The sequence below is a fragment of the Semicossyphus pulcher genome, unplaced genomic scaffold (assembly GCF_022749685.1).
Source record: "Semicossyphus pulcher isolate SPU_LCO1_2020_fin unplaced genomic scaffold, fSemPul1.0.p SCAF_6, whole genome shotgun sequence".
NCBI lineage: Eukaryota > Metazoa > Chordata > Actinopteri > Labriformes > Labridae > Semicossyphus > Semicossyphus pulcher.
In genome coordinates, this window is record NW_027211737.1 from 24796001 (window position 1) to 24813182 (window position 17182).

The 17182-nt window shown below is 42.5% G+C and overlaps 1 protein-coding gene across 1 annotated transcript in view; it reads left to right on the top strand.

Moving 5' to 3' along the window:
- The window catches only part of LOC138610152 (transmembrane protein 132C), a 178482-nt gene that overhangs the window by 31840 nt on the left and 129460 nt on the right, over positions 1–17182 (top strand). Inside the window, exon 2 of the mRNA XM_069682860.1 lies at positions 2756–3644. Within this exon, the coding sequence (XP_069538961.1) occupies positions 2756–3644 (889 nt within the window). The remainder of the gene's footprint in view (positions 1–2755; positions 3645–17182) is intronic.

Below are 17182 nucleotides of genomic sequence, written 5' to 3' on the forward strand. Positions count from 1 at the left end.
ATAAAATAACACTCTCATCCCCCTCCTGCTATTGGCTCCAGATTGCCTCCACACGTCTGGAAAGAGTGTGCCCCTGTGTGCAGAGGTGGAGCACTGGACTGATTTAGCCCCTTATTATAATAATGATAATGTATAAATATTATTTACAGACACATATATTTTTAAAGGTCACAATGGGGTGGAATTCTTGCCATGATCACTTGACAGTCTGTGAATGACACTCCTTATAAATGCACCGCCAACTCTCTGAAGACGCTCATAAATTCACTCTAACTGCGCGGGGCTATTAGTGAAGGTGTTTGTGAATTGGACTTGTTTTGCAATGAGGTTCATTTGCATAGAAAGGGGCCATTGCCTGCATAATACTAACTCAAAAATGGGCAAATAACACTGGAGCACCGAGATGCTCTTTGCCAGTCAAATTTCCTCTTCTTGTGGATGCTCTGAGAATAAAATGATTTGTTTTTGTCTCATTTGGAGGTTTAGAGGCCGCAAAAGCCCACAATCCTTCAGTGAATTTGCCCCACAGCGTAAGGTGCTTTGAACTTTCTGTATGGTTTACCTTGCGGACGACTTTGTTTCTCACTGCTGTGTCTTGCTTGATGATCAAACCCTTTGTTAGCTGTGTAATGCCACATATACAACAAAAAACAACAACACCGAACAACACAAAGGCTCCTGTTTGTTCAGTAAAAAAGACAAATTGCTCTGCGGTGCTCTGCTGCTCAGAATTTTTTGTGCTCCCCGATGTAAAGAGTTGGGAGTCGAGTATTGACTCAGGAGCAGCTAACGGATGCTTTAAATAGACCTGGTGCTGCACTGGGTTGAGGGCTGGAGCCTGCCTGTACCCTCGTATCCCTCAGTGGGACAGCAGCACCGAGGTCAAGAGGGGCGCCATGAATCACAAATCCCCGTCTGATTTGTTAACTGCCGGGACGCTGATTTACAGGCCTGATCAGAGGAAAGAAATCCTCTGGCAGCTAGCACCGAGATGGGAGTGTAATCACACAGCAGATTGCTCTTGGAAAGAAGGTCAAAGCCCTCTTTTATTGTGATTTAAACCTTTTCTTATTCGGGCTGAGCTGTTCCTCAACCAGTGATCCCATACAACCCAGTATCAAAATCTATGGATTGTCTGCATGGACAAAAGTTTTCAATTTGTTTTGTGACAGTCATCACATCTCTTTGTCCCTCACTGAATTTAGTTGATGTAGTGTAAAGAGCGACAACGTCCCTGTGGGAAGGAGGTTGGAGTGGATGAGGTTGAATAGACAGCCTTATTTCTTACTAATTAATGTAACTTTATGCAAAACCATTTTTCCCTAAGCCGAACCAAGTAGTTCTGCTTTCTTACCAAACTGCAGCCATGTCGTAATGTTAACCCTGTGTTAGAAAGGCTTTCCTTTCTACTCAACTCAGGCTCAATAAGAAATGTCTCTAATAGATTTGACAAGAAGCTACACCAGTTGTCCGTACATCTAATGAATGATAACATCCATCTTCCTTGTGTTGGAACCTTAACAAAAGACGTAACACTAAAATAAAACCATTCTTTTTGTAGTTGGGACACAGTGGTAGAGAATACTTCAGGCTGCAGGTTCATCTGATTTTAAAGCTTCAACATTGGATTGAACACACTGTTGTATTGTCTTTACCCCCATACAATACCATTCTTATCAAAGTTCATTTCCTGAAGATTATATAGATTAAGAGAAGTGATGCATAGAGTGTAGGAACTCCGGCCGGTTTCTCCTACCCGGGGCCGTGCTGACTGTTATCTACTGTATGTAGTACACTTACTATTGATAATTACCTCAAACAACCCCACTTCAAAAAATGTGGACTATCCCTTTAAGTTAATAAAAGGCAGAGCACATTAAGAGTTTTCCATTTCTTTCAGTTGTTTCTGTTTAAGGACAAGTCGGGTCAGTTAAGCTTGTTGCATTTAGAGTTTATTACAATAAAACAGTTCTGAGCGCTGAGTCAAAGCAATTGAAAATACTGTAACAAAGGCAGGTCCTCTATTATCTCATAATGATGGCATGTAAAAAATGCTTTCTGTAGACATTCATCAACATTTTCTCACATGATTCACATTCCTGAATAAAGTCGTTCTTTTATAATTTATGTGTTCTCTTACATAATGCACTGAGGGTACAGGGGGCCCACATCATTGTTTTACCCTGGGGCCCCCAAGCAGGTTAATACGGCCATGGTTCCACTCTTACTCACACTGATGACATTACACTATGACACTATTCTGGCAGTTAAAACCCCCAAAATATGAACTTTACAACGACAGTGCAGCTTTACTGATTGTTAAAAAGTATTGTTAATCATTAATATTGACCCGATTTAGAGCTTATTCATTGTTTTGGCACAAGCACCGGAAATTGGTAAACTCACAGTCATCATGCAGATGTCTGAGGCTTCACCTGTTTTATACTTATTAAATACAACTGTACCCAAGTACAGCTTCAATAATGTCACTACATAATGTACAATGCCAACAAACTGTAATGCTTTAAAATTAAGAAAAGCCTGTTTCATCCCATTACAAACAGTGTTATCAGTTTGCTTTACTCACCAGTACTGAACATAAAGAGAAACTGTGTAGTTACACCATGACTGACACTCACTACTCGATGCTTATTTTACTTTATGATTGTTTGTGTGTTGTCTTGACAGAGTAGGTTACAGAAAGTCGTCCTGTGTCGAGCTCGTCCTGACTCAGCTCTTCTCTTCTCTCTTCTAGTAGCCGACTGTCGAATCTTGGAGGGATTGCAGAGATACTCCTCCATCCCCACATACCTGCCTGTCAACTACCAGGTGCTGAGCGCTGACTTGGCGTTCTTCCTGAAAGAAGCCAACCAGGACTTCATGAGGAACTCTAGCCTGATGTCGCGGACTGAGCCCTTCTTTATCTACCAGGCCAGAAGTTTGCCGTCAGTGAACGCTAGCTACGGGCCTCTGTCTCTGGAGCAGCCCGTCCCGTTGGAGCTCCTGCAGAGCCCGGGGATGTTCCCCGCCTCCTCCGTTTTTACCTTCAACTGGAAGGTGCAGACTTTTATCATGAATACAAGGATACATCTGGCCAAGCCCAAAGTCCAAGTGCTGTTTTACGTCGCAGGCAGGGACTGGGACGACTACAGCGCCATCGACAAGCTGCCCTGCGTGCACATGTTTGCTTTCCATGAGACCCAGGAAGTGCGTGGTAACTGCCAGCTGAAGGGGGAGCTGGGGCTGTGTGTGGCCGAGCTGGAGCCCTTAGCCAGCTGGTTCAGCCCGCCCAGCGTAGTTCCCGGACGCCAGAGGAACCTGGAAGTGTCCGAGGGCACGCCGGTGGAGCTCTACTACGTGCTGCAGTCCACAGAGGCCGGGGAGTGCCACTCAGAGGAGGCCAGGAAGGACAGCTTCATCCGCTCCAGCCAGGAGGGGCTGTTTGGCTCGTTCACCTCCACACCGCTGAGGAGGATCGGTGGTGTGAGGCTCTACCAGAATCCCAATCCACCGCCCCTCACTGAGTACAGGCTGGATAATAACTTCATGGTCATGGTGCCCGCCACACCCATGAGACAGAGGGAAACCGTCTCTGCTTTCATCACCGTGTCAGCCTACTCTCCCGTGGAGATGTTTACTCTCAGGTAAGAAAGCATTTATTTTGTTCTCTGTGAAGTGTCAGGCTGCAGACTTTCTCTGCACTCGTGTCTATTTACTCTTGCCTCTCTTTAGTCATTTAGTTTTTTCCTTTAAAGAATCAGACGGGATCCACACTGAAAAAACCCCTTCTACACTGAAACACGGCTAAATCCCTTCTCCTCTCTTCCTGACAGCAGACACTACAACTCTCATAGTGCTTACACTGCTTGGTCTCAGCAGGTTAAACCTTTGCTTCTGTCCCCTCCTCGGCTCCATGATCCCACATATTGTGTTTCATTATGAATTATATCATATATATATATATATATATATATCATATCATATATATCATTATGTTGTTTGTTTTTTACCAGAATTAAATGTTAACCAACCAGAAGACACTTTCACATCCCTAATTTTGGACAACAATCAAATATTAAGATGAAATGTGTTCATCAAATTCAAGGCGTTTGGTTAAATCTGGTAGGAGCCAACTGTTAACTCGTGCTTCCAGTCTTTGTGCTAACGGACTTCTGGCGTTACATACTTCCTACCCGATCTCTGATCCTATCGGCTATAGCTTGATGACGATAAAGCCTCTGGGGACAACGGTGAACACGCCGGGGCGTGTAGCTGGTGGTTAATGATAACTTTTCTGCGTGCTGCATTGTTTACAGAGAATAAACCGTTTTTTCTGGTGATGTACTTTAATTAACAGCTCTTACCTTGGCTTACATTTCAACATCATGATTAGTAAAAAGTCAAAATGAAGCTTTGTCAAGTCTGTCCTCCAGAGGAGAAGACAACTACTTTTAAAATCCTCGTTTGTTAAACGATGGTCATTTCTGATGCATTCGAGGAAGTCGGGAAATCTGAGCGCTAAATGGCTTTCCTGACACAACGTCAAGGGAATTTATGGCAAGTTGAAGTTTAGATCTAGAGCAGATTGTTAGCTGAACTTGCTGCAGATGTCTGTTTATAGAGATTAATAAGAAGCTAAATCATCATCAGGTGACTCTGATGGGAGCCGGGATGTCATTATGACTCATTACGTTCGCCTGCTTTTGCTCTTCTTACGGACTGTTTTTCCAGCATACGCCGCAGCCTGCTGATATGTGATTGGTGAATATTACTCGAACACTTGACGTCCCGGAAATCAACATCCCTGCGTCCTTGTAAATAGAGATTAACAGACATAAAAGTGGTATCAACCTTCTTATTAAACCCTCAGCAAGCTAGTGAATTAGCGCACACTGCTCCGTTACCTCGTGCGGAGGTTGTGTTCAGATTTGGCAGTGAACTGACAGCTATCATGTTATGGGACTAGATTTAACAGAATAGTAGACTTATATTACAGTATTTACGGTACATATAAGCTCCGTTTAGATAAGATAAAGTAATTTTTATGTTGCCACCTTTAACATCATAACCTGCTTCAGTTAAGAGATCATGCGTCGCGGGGAAACGGAGGAAGAGCGGGGTTATCTCTTGGAAAGAGCCTGACTCTGTGAATTTGTTGATAGGTACTAATTACATTGAACTGAACAGATGAGACAAAATGATTTAGATAATTAACATGCAATGCAAATGAGGATGTCATTAATTAAAGTGCGTGTCCATTAGTGTAATGACTGAAGCCGATCTTAATCTCACTGCTTTAGAGCATTAATAAAGACGAGGGGATGCTGCAGCGAGGGTCAAGACAGCCGCTGAGAAGGGAAACAAGCTGATCGGGAGTTTTTCTGATTGGACGAGGTAACGCACGGAGGAATATTAAACCTATTATATATGTTTAGAAAAAGTCGTTCCACTCGTATTTAAAGCTGTTTCCTAATGGCGATCATTTAAGCAGCTCACAGAAAGATGCACAGAGTTTGCTTCAGGCGCTAAATCGAAGCTAATATAAACAAGTTCACAATAACTGTGAAGTTTGAACAAATTCTCCAGACTTCCATCTTTTCTCTGCTTCATTTAATTACCCAGTCCTTGTCCTGGACTGATAAGGCATTGAAAACTTTCTCCTTTCTCTAAATTGAGAAACTCCGGAAGATTTCTTTCATCAGTCAAATGAGCAGGCCGCGCTGGCCGCAGAGGCGATGCCTGTGGTGTTTTTATTTGGCAGCGCGGCGCGTGGCGGGCGCAGGTTGGCCATCTGAGAGCGACAGATATGGAAAGGCCTCAGTGTGGTCCTAGGTGATAAGGCTGTCCTCATACATGCATTTGTTAGGACGCTTAATCACCAGAGCGAGAAGACTTTGATCTCTATATTCACAACATCATTATCATCTGTGTACTACACACTTGTGCGTCGGCCATTGTTGGCTGTGTGGCCCTGAATGCAGGATGAGCTTATGATCCTGTGAAATCTGTCAAACAGGCGCTCTGCCTCTCTGGTTTTTCACCGTTTATTAGATTCTGCTTTTGCACATTTAATATCACAACTCAAGGCCGAACCATTATATTCCATTCCTTAGTTTTACACCACATTCAGCGTGTAAACAAAATATCTTCCTGCACTCCGATTAAAAAAAAGGCTCAGTTTAAAAGACACCGAGCTCTTTAGCCATTCTTTCCCCCTCTCTCCGTTTCACTTCTCACCTCCATGTCATCCATTACGCTGAAAGCCTCATGCTGTGATAGATGTAATGCAATGAAAGCCAATTTCACATATTTCTAATAGCCAATCATGCGGCCAATTTCTTGCTTTGTGGACACTCAGCGTGGTGTGCGTTGCTGGGATATTTCTGTCTTGACGGGCTGCTTTTAATTTGATGGACTCTGATGTGTTTGACCTCCCCTGTGTTAATAGGCTCTGTCACTCACAGGCAGAAAGTTTTTCTAATTTGATTGCAGTTTACTTTTCCCGAAAGGTTGAAGGATTTTGTTGTGGATGGTTGAATAGTTACAACTCTTCTGTCCATAGGATAAACGTAGCATTATTTACATGTGAACTCTTTTATTTGCCTGTGCTGTTCCTGGAAACACGCCCTGCTGCCCTGAGCTGTGATTGCCTGCTCAATATAGAAAGCAAATCATACTTGGACAGTCTGATTAATTATTGTGAGCATGTGTGGGAAAATTGCGCATCCACATGACGTGCAGTTTGGAGCAGCACACATGCTTTCCATTAAAATGTGCACTAATATTTTACCTCTCAGAGACAGAAGGAGCTGTTTCAGGAAATAACACATATGATGTTTTAAACCTGTTTAATTGCATCCTCCTGAGTTTTTTATTGTTGTTGTTTCACAGTTCCCAATAGAGAAGCACTCTCAGAATACTACACTACATTATTTGCATAAAACACACCGTTCCTGTATAAAGTCTAGACATCAACACCTGTTTTAATAATAGAGAGCCAGTGTGCAGCAGCTGATACTGTTACAGACGGATAATGAACACAATTATCCCTCTAAATGGGTTAAATACAAGCTGATTATTACTTTAAAAATGATGCAATATGTTTAAGTGATAGCTTTATAATTATATTGTACTGCAGGCTGTTGGAGGAAAGTAATGTCATAGTTTTTTCGTGTGGTTTGAACTGCCCTCACGGCCCTTTTTTGTGTGTGCACTTAGAAGTTAAAAAAAAAAGTGTGCAATGATAAAATATTACTAAACTATTACTACGTTTCTTATGTTCAGTTAGTCACATTGTGATTAAAACATTTAAGTCAGGTGTAAAATCAAGCGGCAACCTCCGGTGTTGGAAAATGAAGCCAGTGCGGAAAACTGCAGTTCCTCCAGTGGCCACTGGAGACTCGCTGCAGAAAACAAGAAATAACATTACAGCAGGTGGGAAAATGCCCATTTTTACAGCAGAAATAAACATGTTCACAGCCTGGTACAAAAAACGTTTTGTTATAAATAGCTAATTTTAATAAGATAACTGTACGGGGGGGGAATTTTTTTATAACTCACCCGTTTTAATTATATTAAGCCTTAAATCATAGGGGCCAGGTTGCCTGATTGACAGGTGGATCCTGCTGGCTGTCTGCTGGACGTCAACACAGACAAACAGTCACTAAGCTGAACAAACTTTTATTCAAAGTTTGGACAAATAATCTGTCTCTGTGGGATTTATGGAACTTTATGGCTGTGCAAGAAGTCTGAGCTCCAGTTTTTCGGTGAGTTAAATGCTCGTGTTATTGTATTGATAATTATTTTTAGCACTAAGTAGCAGGTGTACTGTACCTGGTTTGTTAGCCTGTTCAGTGTTTATCAAACATTTATCTAATCGTCGGCCAGTAAACAGGAGTCAGACGGGCTTTTCCCCGGAGAGATTACAGTGGTGGACCGTATGATGAGAAGAGCGGTTATTTTAAGTTTCCCATGTTGTTCAACCGCTGCGATCTCACCGTGCGAGCGAGCAGCGAGTCCGCCACTTCTTTAGTCCAATAATAAAACACCTGCTGTCAGTCACTGCCACAAACAGAATCTCCTCCTGTGAAAGTTAAAGCACTACCCTCATGCAAATTTGGTCACTTCGGGCTCCTGTAAACCAACATGGCGGTGGCCTCATTTTGGCTTCATTTTCGCAGTCGAGAAACGTATGGGTGACGTCACGGTGGCTCTTTATTTATACAGTCTCTGTGTAAAACGTGGATATTCTGAATGAAAAATTCCAACTTGAACACCTGCCTGAAAAGATCAGGAAAGCCTCCTTCATTTTTGGCATAGTAGAGAAAGGATCATGTGACTTATAGGAGGTTTTTATCCTGATTTTCAGTGTCTGATCAATCCCTGAACCATCAGCTAACGATGATATAGCCTCTGGGAGTGATGGACAACTTTTCGGGCATTCCAGTGAAGCCAGCGGTTTGCGATAAAAGACTTCCAGCTAAGACGTCCTTTTCCGTAGCAACTTTAGAAGAAGGATGGAGTTGGAGTTGAGATATGACATGTACAGAGAGTGCTTGCCTGAGCAGTGCCTATCGGTCGCAGAACTTTTTTTATGATTTTTATTCGCCGTACATGTTACCGGTTAGAGACTTCATACTGCCTGCTGCTTATGCGCAGAAAATTCCCCTTCTTTTACCACAGCCTGCTGATACGTGGTCAATACTACTACTACAAACCTGCTACAAATGTGTCTGAATGTGTCGAACTCTTACTCACATGAGATGAGTTTAAACCACATCAGTCCCTGAAATGTTTCAAAGCAAAATATTAGCATGCAATGAATGCAGTGCTATTAAAAGCCAACGTAACATAAAGCAGTAAGTATTCAGTTGTGAGGAAGATGAGACGTATTATGACTATAATTTGCTTCCAAATAACTTTTAAGAGAAACCTGTTGTGGCCAAACTTCCTGTCTTTTATGAAAATGAGAACATTTTTAATGAACTTCGGTATCTGCCAAGTCTGAAATTGTGTTTCACTATCTGCTCTTGCAACACAATATTTGTTCACTGCAACTAAAGCAGGCATCTTCCACCCTTTCCTTGTTCTGTTCTGACACACAGTCAAGGTCAGAGGGAGATTGCTGCGTTGTACAAGTTGAGTGCTTTTCTTATCTACACTTAGCGTACACAATGAGGCGATGTAGGCCGCAGGCTGATTCCGAAAACTTCTGAAAACTAGTGAAAAAGTTACAGTTAACTAAAAAAGTTACATAATCACTCATTTACAAAACTACCAGGGACATGATCACGAGGAGACGGCTTCAACCATGGACCGCTGAACGCATTTAGAATGAGTAGCGCCCACCTCCAGCCCCTCAAGTATGTTTAGCAACTAAGTCTTTCATGTTTCTTTTTTTATCTGTCAAAAAGTTCGTCATCCACGACCGATTAACTCTCCCCTCGCTATCTGTCTTTCCCACACCTGGAGCAGCGTCTCCACACATGCTTGTCAGAAAAACACATACAGAGAGAGAGAGAGACGTCCCTTTCGTAAATGCATTGATTGAGGTGCAACGTCTTCTTAAATATTGAAGTTCTTATTCAGTTTTAAAAGTTTTTAAGTACAGCTGTGTAGCGTCGGCCTCATTTGTCGGGTTTGATCGTTTCGACATGCAGCGTCTTTAATGGCGAGCCTCCTTCATGCGCGGCTCACCTGCTGCTGCGAAAACGACATAGCGGGTGACTTTTTAAAACTTGTAGCTCATGATGATTGTCAACAGATCAGACACAAACAGGGAGTTAGAAGCGCTCAGGTACGTTCAGTTATTCACACAGTTATGTAGTAAATGTAAATGGGGGACGTATTGTTCGCTGCAATGTTTTATATTCAAAAGTGGGTCAGTTCTGCGGTCCATGGTTTAAACCTCAGATAGACAATGGTCTAGAGGAAAATCCTGCTCTGTAAAGTAGCTGTCATCTCTCCAATTTATAGACATCTTAGCTATTGTGGTCAAGTAAAGGATCCTTCTTCTTAAACACCTGGACAATGCCGGGAAATTTTCAGGAGTGCAGTGTAGGTGTAGGACAAAATATTGATACGGCAATATATCATCATCTTGACAAGTGTATGGCGCTCGAAACAGATTCTCAGTCACTACTTCATGACTCCTCGCGGTGGCGCTTATGACATGAATGGGGGAACGTGAACGGAAATTAATTGAAGAAGAAGAAGTCAGCGGGATAATGTCGGACGGTGGTGCAAAGAAGTTAAGCGATGCGCCAGTCACCTTAAAATCCAAAGTCCTTGTTTGTTTTTTAAAGTTGTTCTATAGTTACTGAAAACACACGTACATCGTTTCATCTCAGTTTGTGTCAAATTCTGTGAAACTGACGCCTAATTGCAGTGAATAAATATATTCATCGTGCACTTCACCTCTTTAGGGAGTTTTGTATTCTTCAGTTAATCAGAAATTGTGATGCATCATTATATGATTGTCTTGCAGTATATCAATATATCGCAGAATCGCTGTATCGTGATATTATCATTATCGTGGGCCACGTATTGTATCGTATCGTATCGTGAGTTACCCTGTGATTCCCATCCCAAGTGCAGTGCATGTATAAAACTGGCAATATGCTCACATCATCTATTAAAAACATGTAAATAGATACGAAATACTAGATGATGCAATTACAACCTTTGATCAGTGCACACATCCTGCAGGCGTTTCACTCGAGCAGGAGATCTACTGAATATACTGGGACTGATATCACACAGCATCCTGTAATGGCTTCAGTAATGTCGCAGAAAATCAGAAGAATATAAATAATCGTGAACAAAGCTGCATTAGAGAAAATTAACTCTTTGATTGCTGCCTTCTCTTTGCCGTACTCTTCCTTTGATATGTGCCTGCTTTGTTGTGCCGGCTGACAAACAGCATCACATCACGGAGCCGTTTCATCATCAGCAGGAGAAACTTCGTCTTCTGGCGTCTTTAAAGAATAAAGACATTTCTGCACACCAGCACATTCTGCAGCCGAGGCGGGTGAAGGGAAAGACATTGAAAAAGGCACTTAGGACTTGAAGGCCATTAAATTTAATATGCAAGTAATGTATAAGTCGGGTTCATTATCATAATATGTTTTCTGGTATCACTGTGTGAGCTATTTAAATTGTTATACGCCGTGGATAATTCATTATTATCCCTCCGTATTAGATGTTTCATATGCAAATTAAATGCGATGAAGGAAATTATTTTAAAGGATATTTTCCTCCTGCAGTCTCTGGTGGTATAAAGGGGGAAAAAACACAGAGCACAAAAGGAAATTGCTCTATTTTCTGTCTTTGCTGCAGTGCTGCCGTACAGCGCGAGTCATTTTACAGTGAGGGTCATTACACGAGCTGTGTCCTCCCGGCCGCGCTCAGAAGTCCTTTTATCAATAGATTTAAGTCTATTTAAAAGACCCAACATTTCGTGAAGGCAGACGTAGCGTACTCTTTTTCCTATGTCTGTTCTTTCCACACAAAAAGGTCACTTCCTGCTGTACACGCACGCACTTTATGTCTAACTTTTTAAAAGCCCCTCCACAGAGTTATTACAGAACGATCACTTCTATAACTCTGTTGGACTCGCGATGGACAGTTAAAAAGAAGATCAGAATCGATGCAGCAGGACTGGAGATATTGTCTTTTTTCATCCCACACGTTTTCCCTCTGACATCACTCGAGGCGTATTATCAGATTTCACCGGCTCCCTCTGAAGACACAAAAGGCTTTACGCTGCTTCTTTCACACACGCTGTAGTACTCTGCAGGACCTGTAAACAAACTTTGATGTGTAAAAGTGATAGAATTCCTCTTTTTATATGTTCTTTAAATCCTCCCCACGACTTAAAGAAAAGAGAATTCTTCAAATAAAAGTGTTGGTGCAACTTGATTCAAACACTCAAAGCATGAAGAATTTAAGGTGGTGCGATGTTTGTCGTTTTAAACACATCAGAACTGAAATTAAAAAGATGCTCATTTTAAAGCAAACAGCACCAAATGGTAAAAATTCCAGCCTCTATAAATAGGGACTTCTAATAAATATTTCTTGCAGCCTTTGAATTATTCATTAATTTATTTAATGTTTATACGTGTAGGGACAGTATGAAGCATGAAAGCGATGCCACACACCACAGCATTTATAGCCTAAGCTAATTGCAATGCCGGCCCCGAGATGGGCCTTTAAAATACATAAAAAATACAACAGCAAATACCCAAGAGATAACACAAAACACACTCGACAATAAATTAACAACACAGAGAACTCAAAAGATTATAACAAAACGCAATGAAACAGGAAGCACCAGCTCATTCATGACGACATGACTGAACCCACATTAACATTAATATGATCCCAGTCAGGGTTCAGTTTGAGTTTTCCAGGTTAGATACTCCACACAGACTGTATAAAGAGATGGACGGCTCCCTAAAAGTGTAGCCAAATCATCTCTATCGCCCCCTGCTGGCTGGCTGCAGTTTAGGTCATAAAGCCCACCTCCTCCATGTTAACAGATGGGACATGAGTCAAACTATAAAATCAAAATACACGCCAAATACATTTTTCTCAAACATGGTTTCTGTCATTATAGTTTGTTCTGATCATGATGATTTAAATCCAAGTGTTTTGGAAGTAAATCAGCTTCTTGTGTTGGTCTGAAGCAGATATGGAAACTTCAATGACTATAGTGATTGTTTTAGTTGCGTCTCCTCTCGCAGTTCCTCCTCTACTCTGCTTACCAGGAACAGATCGGCTGCCGGAGCCGTATTTGTCAACAGAGCTGTCAATCATCCTTTTTACAGCATCAAATAACTAATTAAAAATAAACTTGATGAATGAATACTTGGACATAAAGCAGCGTGAGAAGAACTAACTATAATGACAGAAACCATGTTTGAGAAAAATGTATTTGCCGTGTATTGTGATTTTATAGTTTGACTCATGTCCCATCTGTTAACATGGAGGAGGTGGGCTTTATGACCTATACTGCAGCCAGTCAGCAGGGGGCGATAGAGACGCGCAAGATGGCAGACGAGACGCATCGTCCATCTTAATATACATTGGTACTCTACATAATGATCCCCTGTTGCATGATTGGACATGTATGCACATGTGGCATGTAGAAAGTAAGAGGTCAGTGTGTAACGTTAAACATGTTAATGGCCACAATTATCATGATTATTTCCACTTAACTGATTAGAGCAGGTTCACAATTTATGAAGCTGTACTTGACATACGCTGCGTAATTTATGTATGACTCCACTGAAGTTCTGCTTCTTAGTGATGGTGCGGGTTCATTTCTTGGTACTGAGTGTTCATTGGCTGATGAAAAATTATTTTTTTTACGGTAACAGAAATACTTGAGCCACTTGAATTTTTTGCTTCTTACCAAAAATGGAGCAACGCCTGCAAGCTGGTTCAGGCAGGCAACTCGAGCTGCACTGATTTCACACTTGACATTCTCCACAATCACCTAAAAACACTTCCTCCCAGTTTGGCGTCTATCTGATCTGCAAGATTTCCGGTCTCTCCCTCTGCTCTGTCACTGCCACCGCTGCCCTGCACCAGTACTGCACTCATACTTTCAGCCCCACCACCACCCCAGCATCCACCTGCAGGCTCCGGCTTGGGGGCTTAAAGATATTATCTCAACACTCCTCAAAAATAATATTTAATGATAAATATATGTAAAATAAATCTGCGAGGAGTGATGAGGTCGGAGCCTAGACGCCAAACACAAGTAGTTCTGCTGCTGCAAGAAACACAACTAATACAAACGTGAGTTGTCTGACTGAACTGACATAAATCTTACAAGGAGGGTTATAATCAACAAATTAATTTATCCTAATTAAGCACTTGTAGACCCTAAATTTGGTTTGATCTCGTCTCCTCTCGGGTCCTCGCCCTTAAAAGACACTGAAATCGTAAAGAGTGGAATAAAATTGGTTGCAATGACACAAAATGTGTTGTTGTCATCAGTGTGGAGATAATAACTGTTATTGCCGTGGTCGCAATCTCATCTGCGTTTTTTGTCTGGGTGTGTTTGCGTGTGGAAAAAAGATAAAGAAACTGGGATAATACGCTATTATTATTCTTTGAGTGTGTGTGTGTGTGTGTGTGTGTGATGCAGATGCAGGTGTGATGTGTGTAAATACACTGCTGCTCCTCTGCATGCAGTTTGTATAATTGTTCTCCTCCTGTTGAGAACATTGTACCAAACACTTGTTTGTAAACACGTCTCAATAAAGCTGTCAGTGTTTTGCAATCACAATGTGTGTGTCAGTGTGTGTGTGATATTGTTTGTGCATGTGTTTGTCCTTGTACAGCAGTGATTGTATGCTGACACGTCGGAGCTCTTCTCACACTGGGAATACCAAAAGTTGTGCAGCAGCGACTGTGATGGGATCAATTTGCTTGGTGTTTAAAAGGCAGTGCCTCAGTGAACAGATTATCTCCCATTATGCTTCATTATGTGTCCTGATGGACAACAGGGGCTAATGTATGCAAGAAGCAACGGCCTCTAAAATGAGTAGGGCAAAGACGGAGCTGAAAGAATACAATGATAAAGCCATCATCATTTCAAAATGCCTTTTACACTTCAAAACATAGTGTGAGTCCACGGTCTGAGTTTCTCAGTCCTCATTTCTAAAGTTCTGCCAAAGCTAATATGAAGCGTCCTCATGCTGAGTTTGACTCATAATGGGGATCTTCATCAGTTACAGTTTCTTTAAAGGATGAAATTCTCTCTTTTTATTTCTGGCTGAGTCATCCTGTGGTTTGTTCCTGAGACACAACATCAGGAAGAAGGTGCCAAAGCTATATCTAAGCTTTGTGTTCACTTTATCTCTACTGGGGCTGCCACTAATGACTATTTTTATATCAATGAATATATCGACTATTTTACCGATTAGTCGATTAATCTAAATGATTCATTTCCCTCAATTATTGTACAATTATTCAAACCTTATTATTTTTATAGCATTTCCACCACAAAGAAATGCGCTCAACATAATGGCAGAAATAAAAATAACTACTCGCGGAAGCTCTACATGAGAGAAACCCTACACGGGAGAAGCCCTACATGAGAGAAGCCCTACATGGGAGAAGCCCAACACGAGAGAAGCTCTACACGAGAGAAGCCCAATATGAGAGAAGCCCAACACGAGAGAAGCTCTACACGGGAGAAGCCCAACACGAGAGAAGCTCTACACGAGAGAAGCCCAATATGAGAGAAGCCCAACACGAGAGAAGCTCTACACGGGAGAAGCCCAACACGAGAGAAGCCCTACACGAGAGAAGCTCTACACGGGAGAAGCCCAACACGAGAGAAGCCCAACACGAGAGAAGCCCAACACGACAGAAGCCCTACATGAGAGAAGCCCTACACGAGAGAAGCCCAACACGAGAGAAGCCCTACATAAAAGAAGCCCAACATGAGAGAAGCCCTACACGAGAGAAGCCCAACATGAGAGAAGCCCAACATGAGAGAAGCCCTACATGAGAGAAGCCCCACATGAGAGAAGCCCTACATGAGAGAAGCCCTACATGGGAGAAGCCCTACACGGCCCTGCACTGCTCATGGCCGAGTTGCCCCAGGCCAGCCCCACAACCACAAAGCATTATGCAAATGAATGTGCGATGACGTCACCAATATGCAAATTAGCGTATGACCTCATCTGGCGACTTCTAGCTTCTTTTGGAGCTGGTGCTAGCTACTTTCATTGGAGCTAGCATAATCCTTTGAAGGATGCAGCCCCCGAATTGAGACACAGTGATAGTTTCAGCCAACTCATTTCCCAGACTATCCTTTCTCTTCAGCCCTGTGATTGACTGGTGATCAGTCCAAGGTGTACCCCACCACTCTCTCAATGATAGCTCGGATTGGCTTCAGCCCACTGCGACCCGGATAATGCGGTATAGATAATGGATGGATGGATTTTCTCTCTTATCAACTACGGTGGCCTCTGGGTGCTGGTTTAGCTCAGCTGGTATCGCAGCGGTCGCAGGTTCGACTCCCGCCCTCGGCCCTTTGCTGCACTTCATCACCCACTCTCTTTACCCGTCCTGTCCAATAAAGGCAAAAAATAATCTTAAAAGGAAAAATAAACTACAGTAGCCTACATGGGACAGAAGTCAAACACACGTTACCAGAGTCTTCTAATGCTACGTCCTCCAGATATACAGTCTGGCCTTCCTGACACAAATGCTAATAGCTGGAGACAAAAGTGCCAATAGAAGTTATACCTCATTTAAATAAGAGGATGAGCACTCAGGTTAAGAAATGAACAATGACATAAATGATAGCTGGCTTTAGCTTCACATTAGACCACAACAGCAAACAGATCAGCTCAGTGGTCACACACTCATATCCCATTCATTATAGTTCAATCTCCTCTGAAAGCCATCGCCGTTGGCTATAAACAGGCTCTGAATCAGCAGCCGCTGTGGCGCTCCTGCTGGGGAGAAGATGTGATGAAAGACGAAGAAAACGCCCCGTCATTTATTGGCAGGCATCGACGCCATGAGCCATTTTCCTAAAACAGCTTCTCTATTAGAAAGTGTGGGTAAAAAAGCAGCTCTCTGGGGAGCAGATATAGATGATGAAGACTAAACGTGTCGGAGAGAGCCGCTTCAAATATGCATTAAGCAAATCTTGTCAGATGTCTCCGAGTCATCATGAATAATATCTTTGTAGTTTGTTTATTTTTAGCCCGTGAGAGGACGCAGTGTGATTTGGCATCCTGCAGCCGATTTCCAAAACAAACTGTCTCCCCTCCTGCTAAAGTGGTTAATAGTGTCAGCAGAGGGGGCTTTCTGCAGATCTCTCGGATGCAATAAAACATTCCCTGGAAAAATATAACCCTTACGCACAACACGGGGAATATTTAAGAGCTATTTTGTGTTCATGTCGTAAGGAGTCTCCTCACGATTTTATTGAGGCGGTGCGTCGGGTGCTACAAGGTGTCAAACATCGACGCCTCTTATGCTGAGCTTGCCGATTTAAATTTGTCCCATTACGTTTGTTACATTTTTATTAGGTGGCAGAGTGCGAGGCCGTGCCAGAGGCTGACTGAGGTCCTGCTAACAAACTCAGCTGCCAGGAGCCGGGTGCACACGCAGACGAGGCAGGGCTGTTATAGAGCCGAGCAGAGTGGTG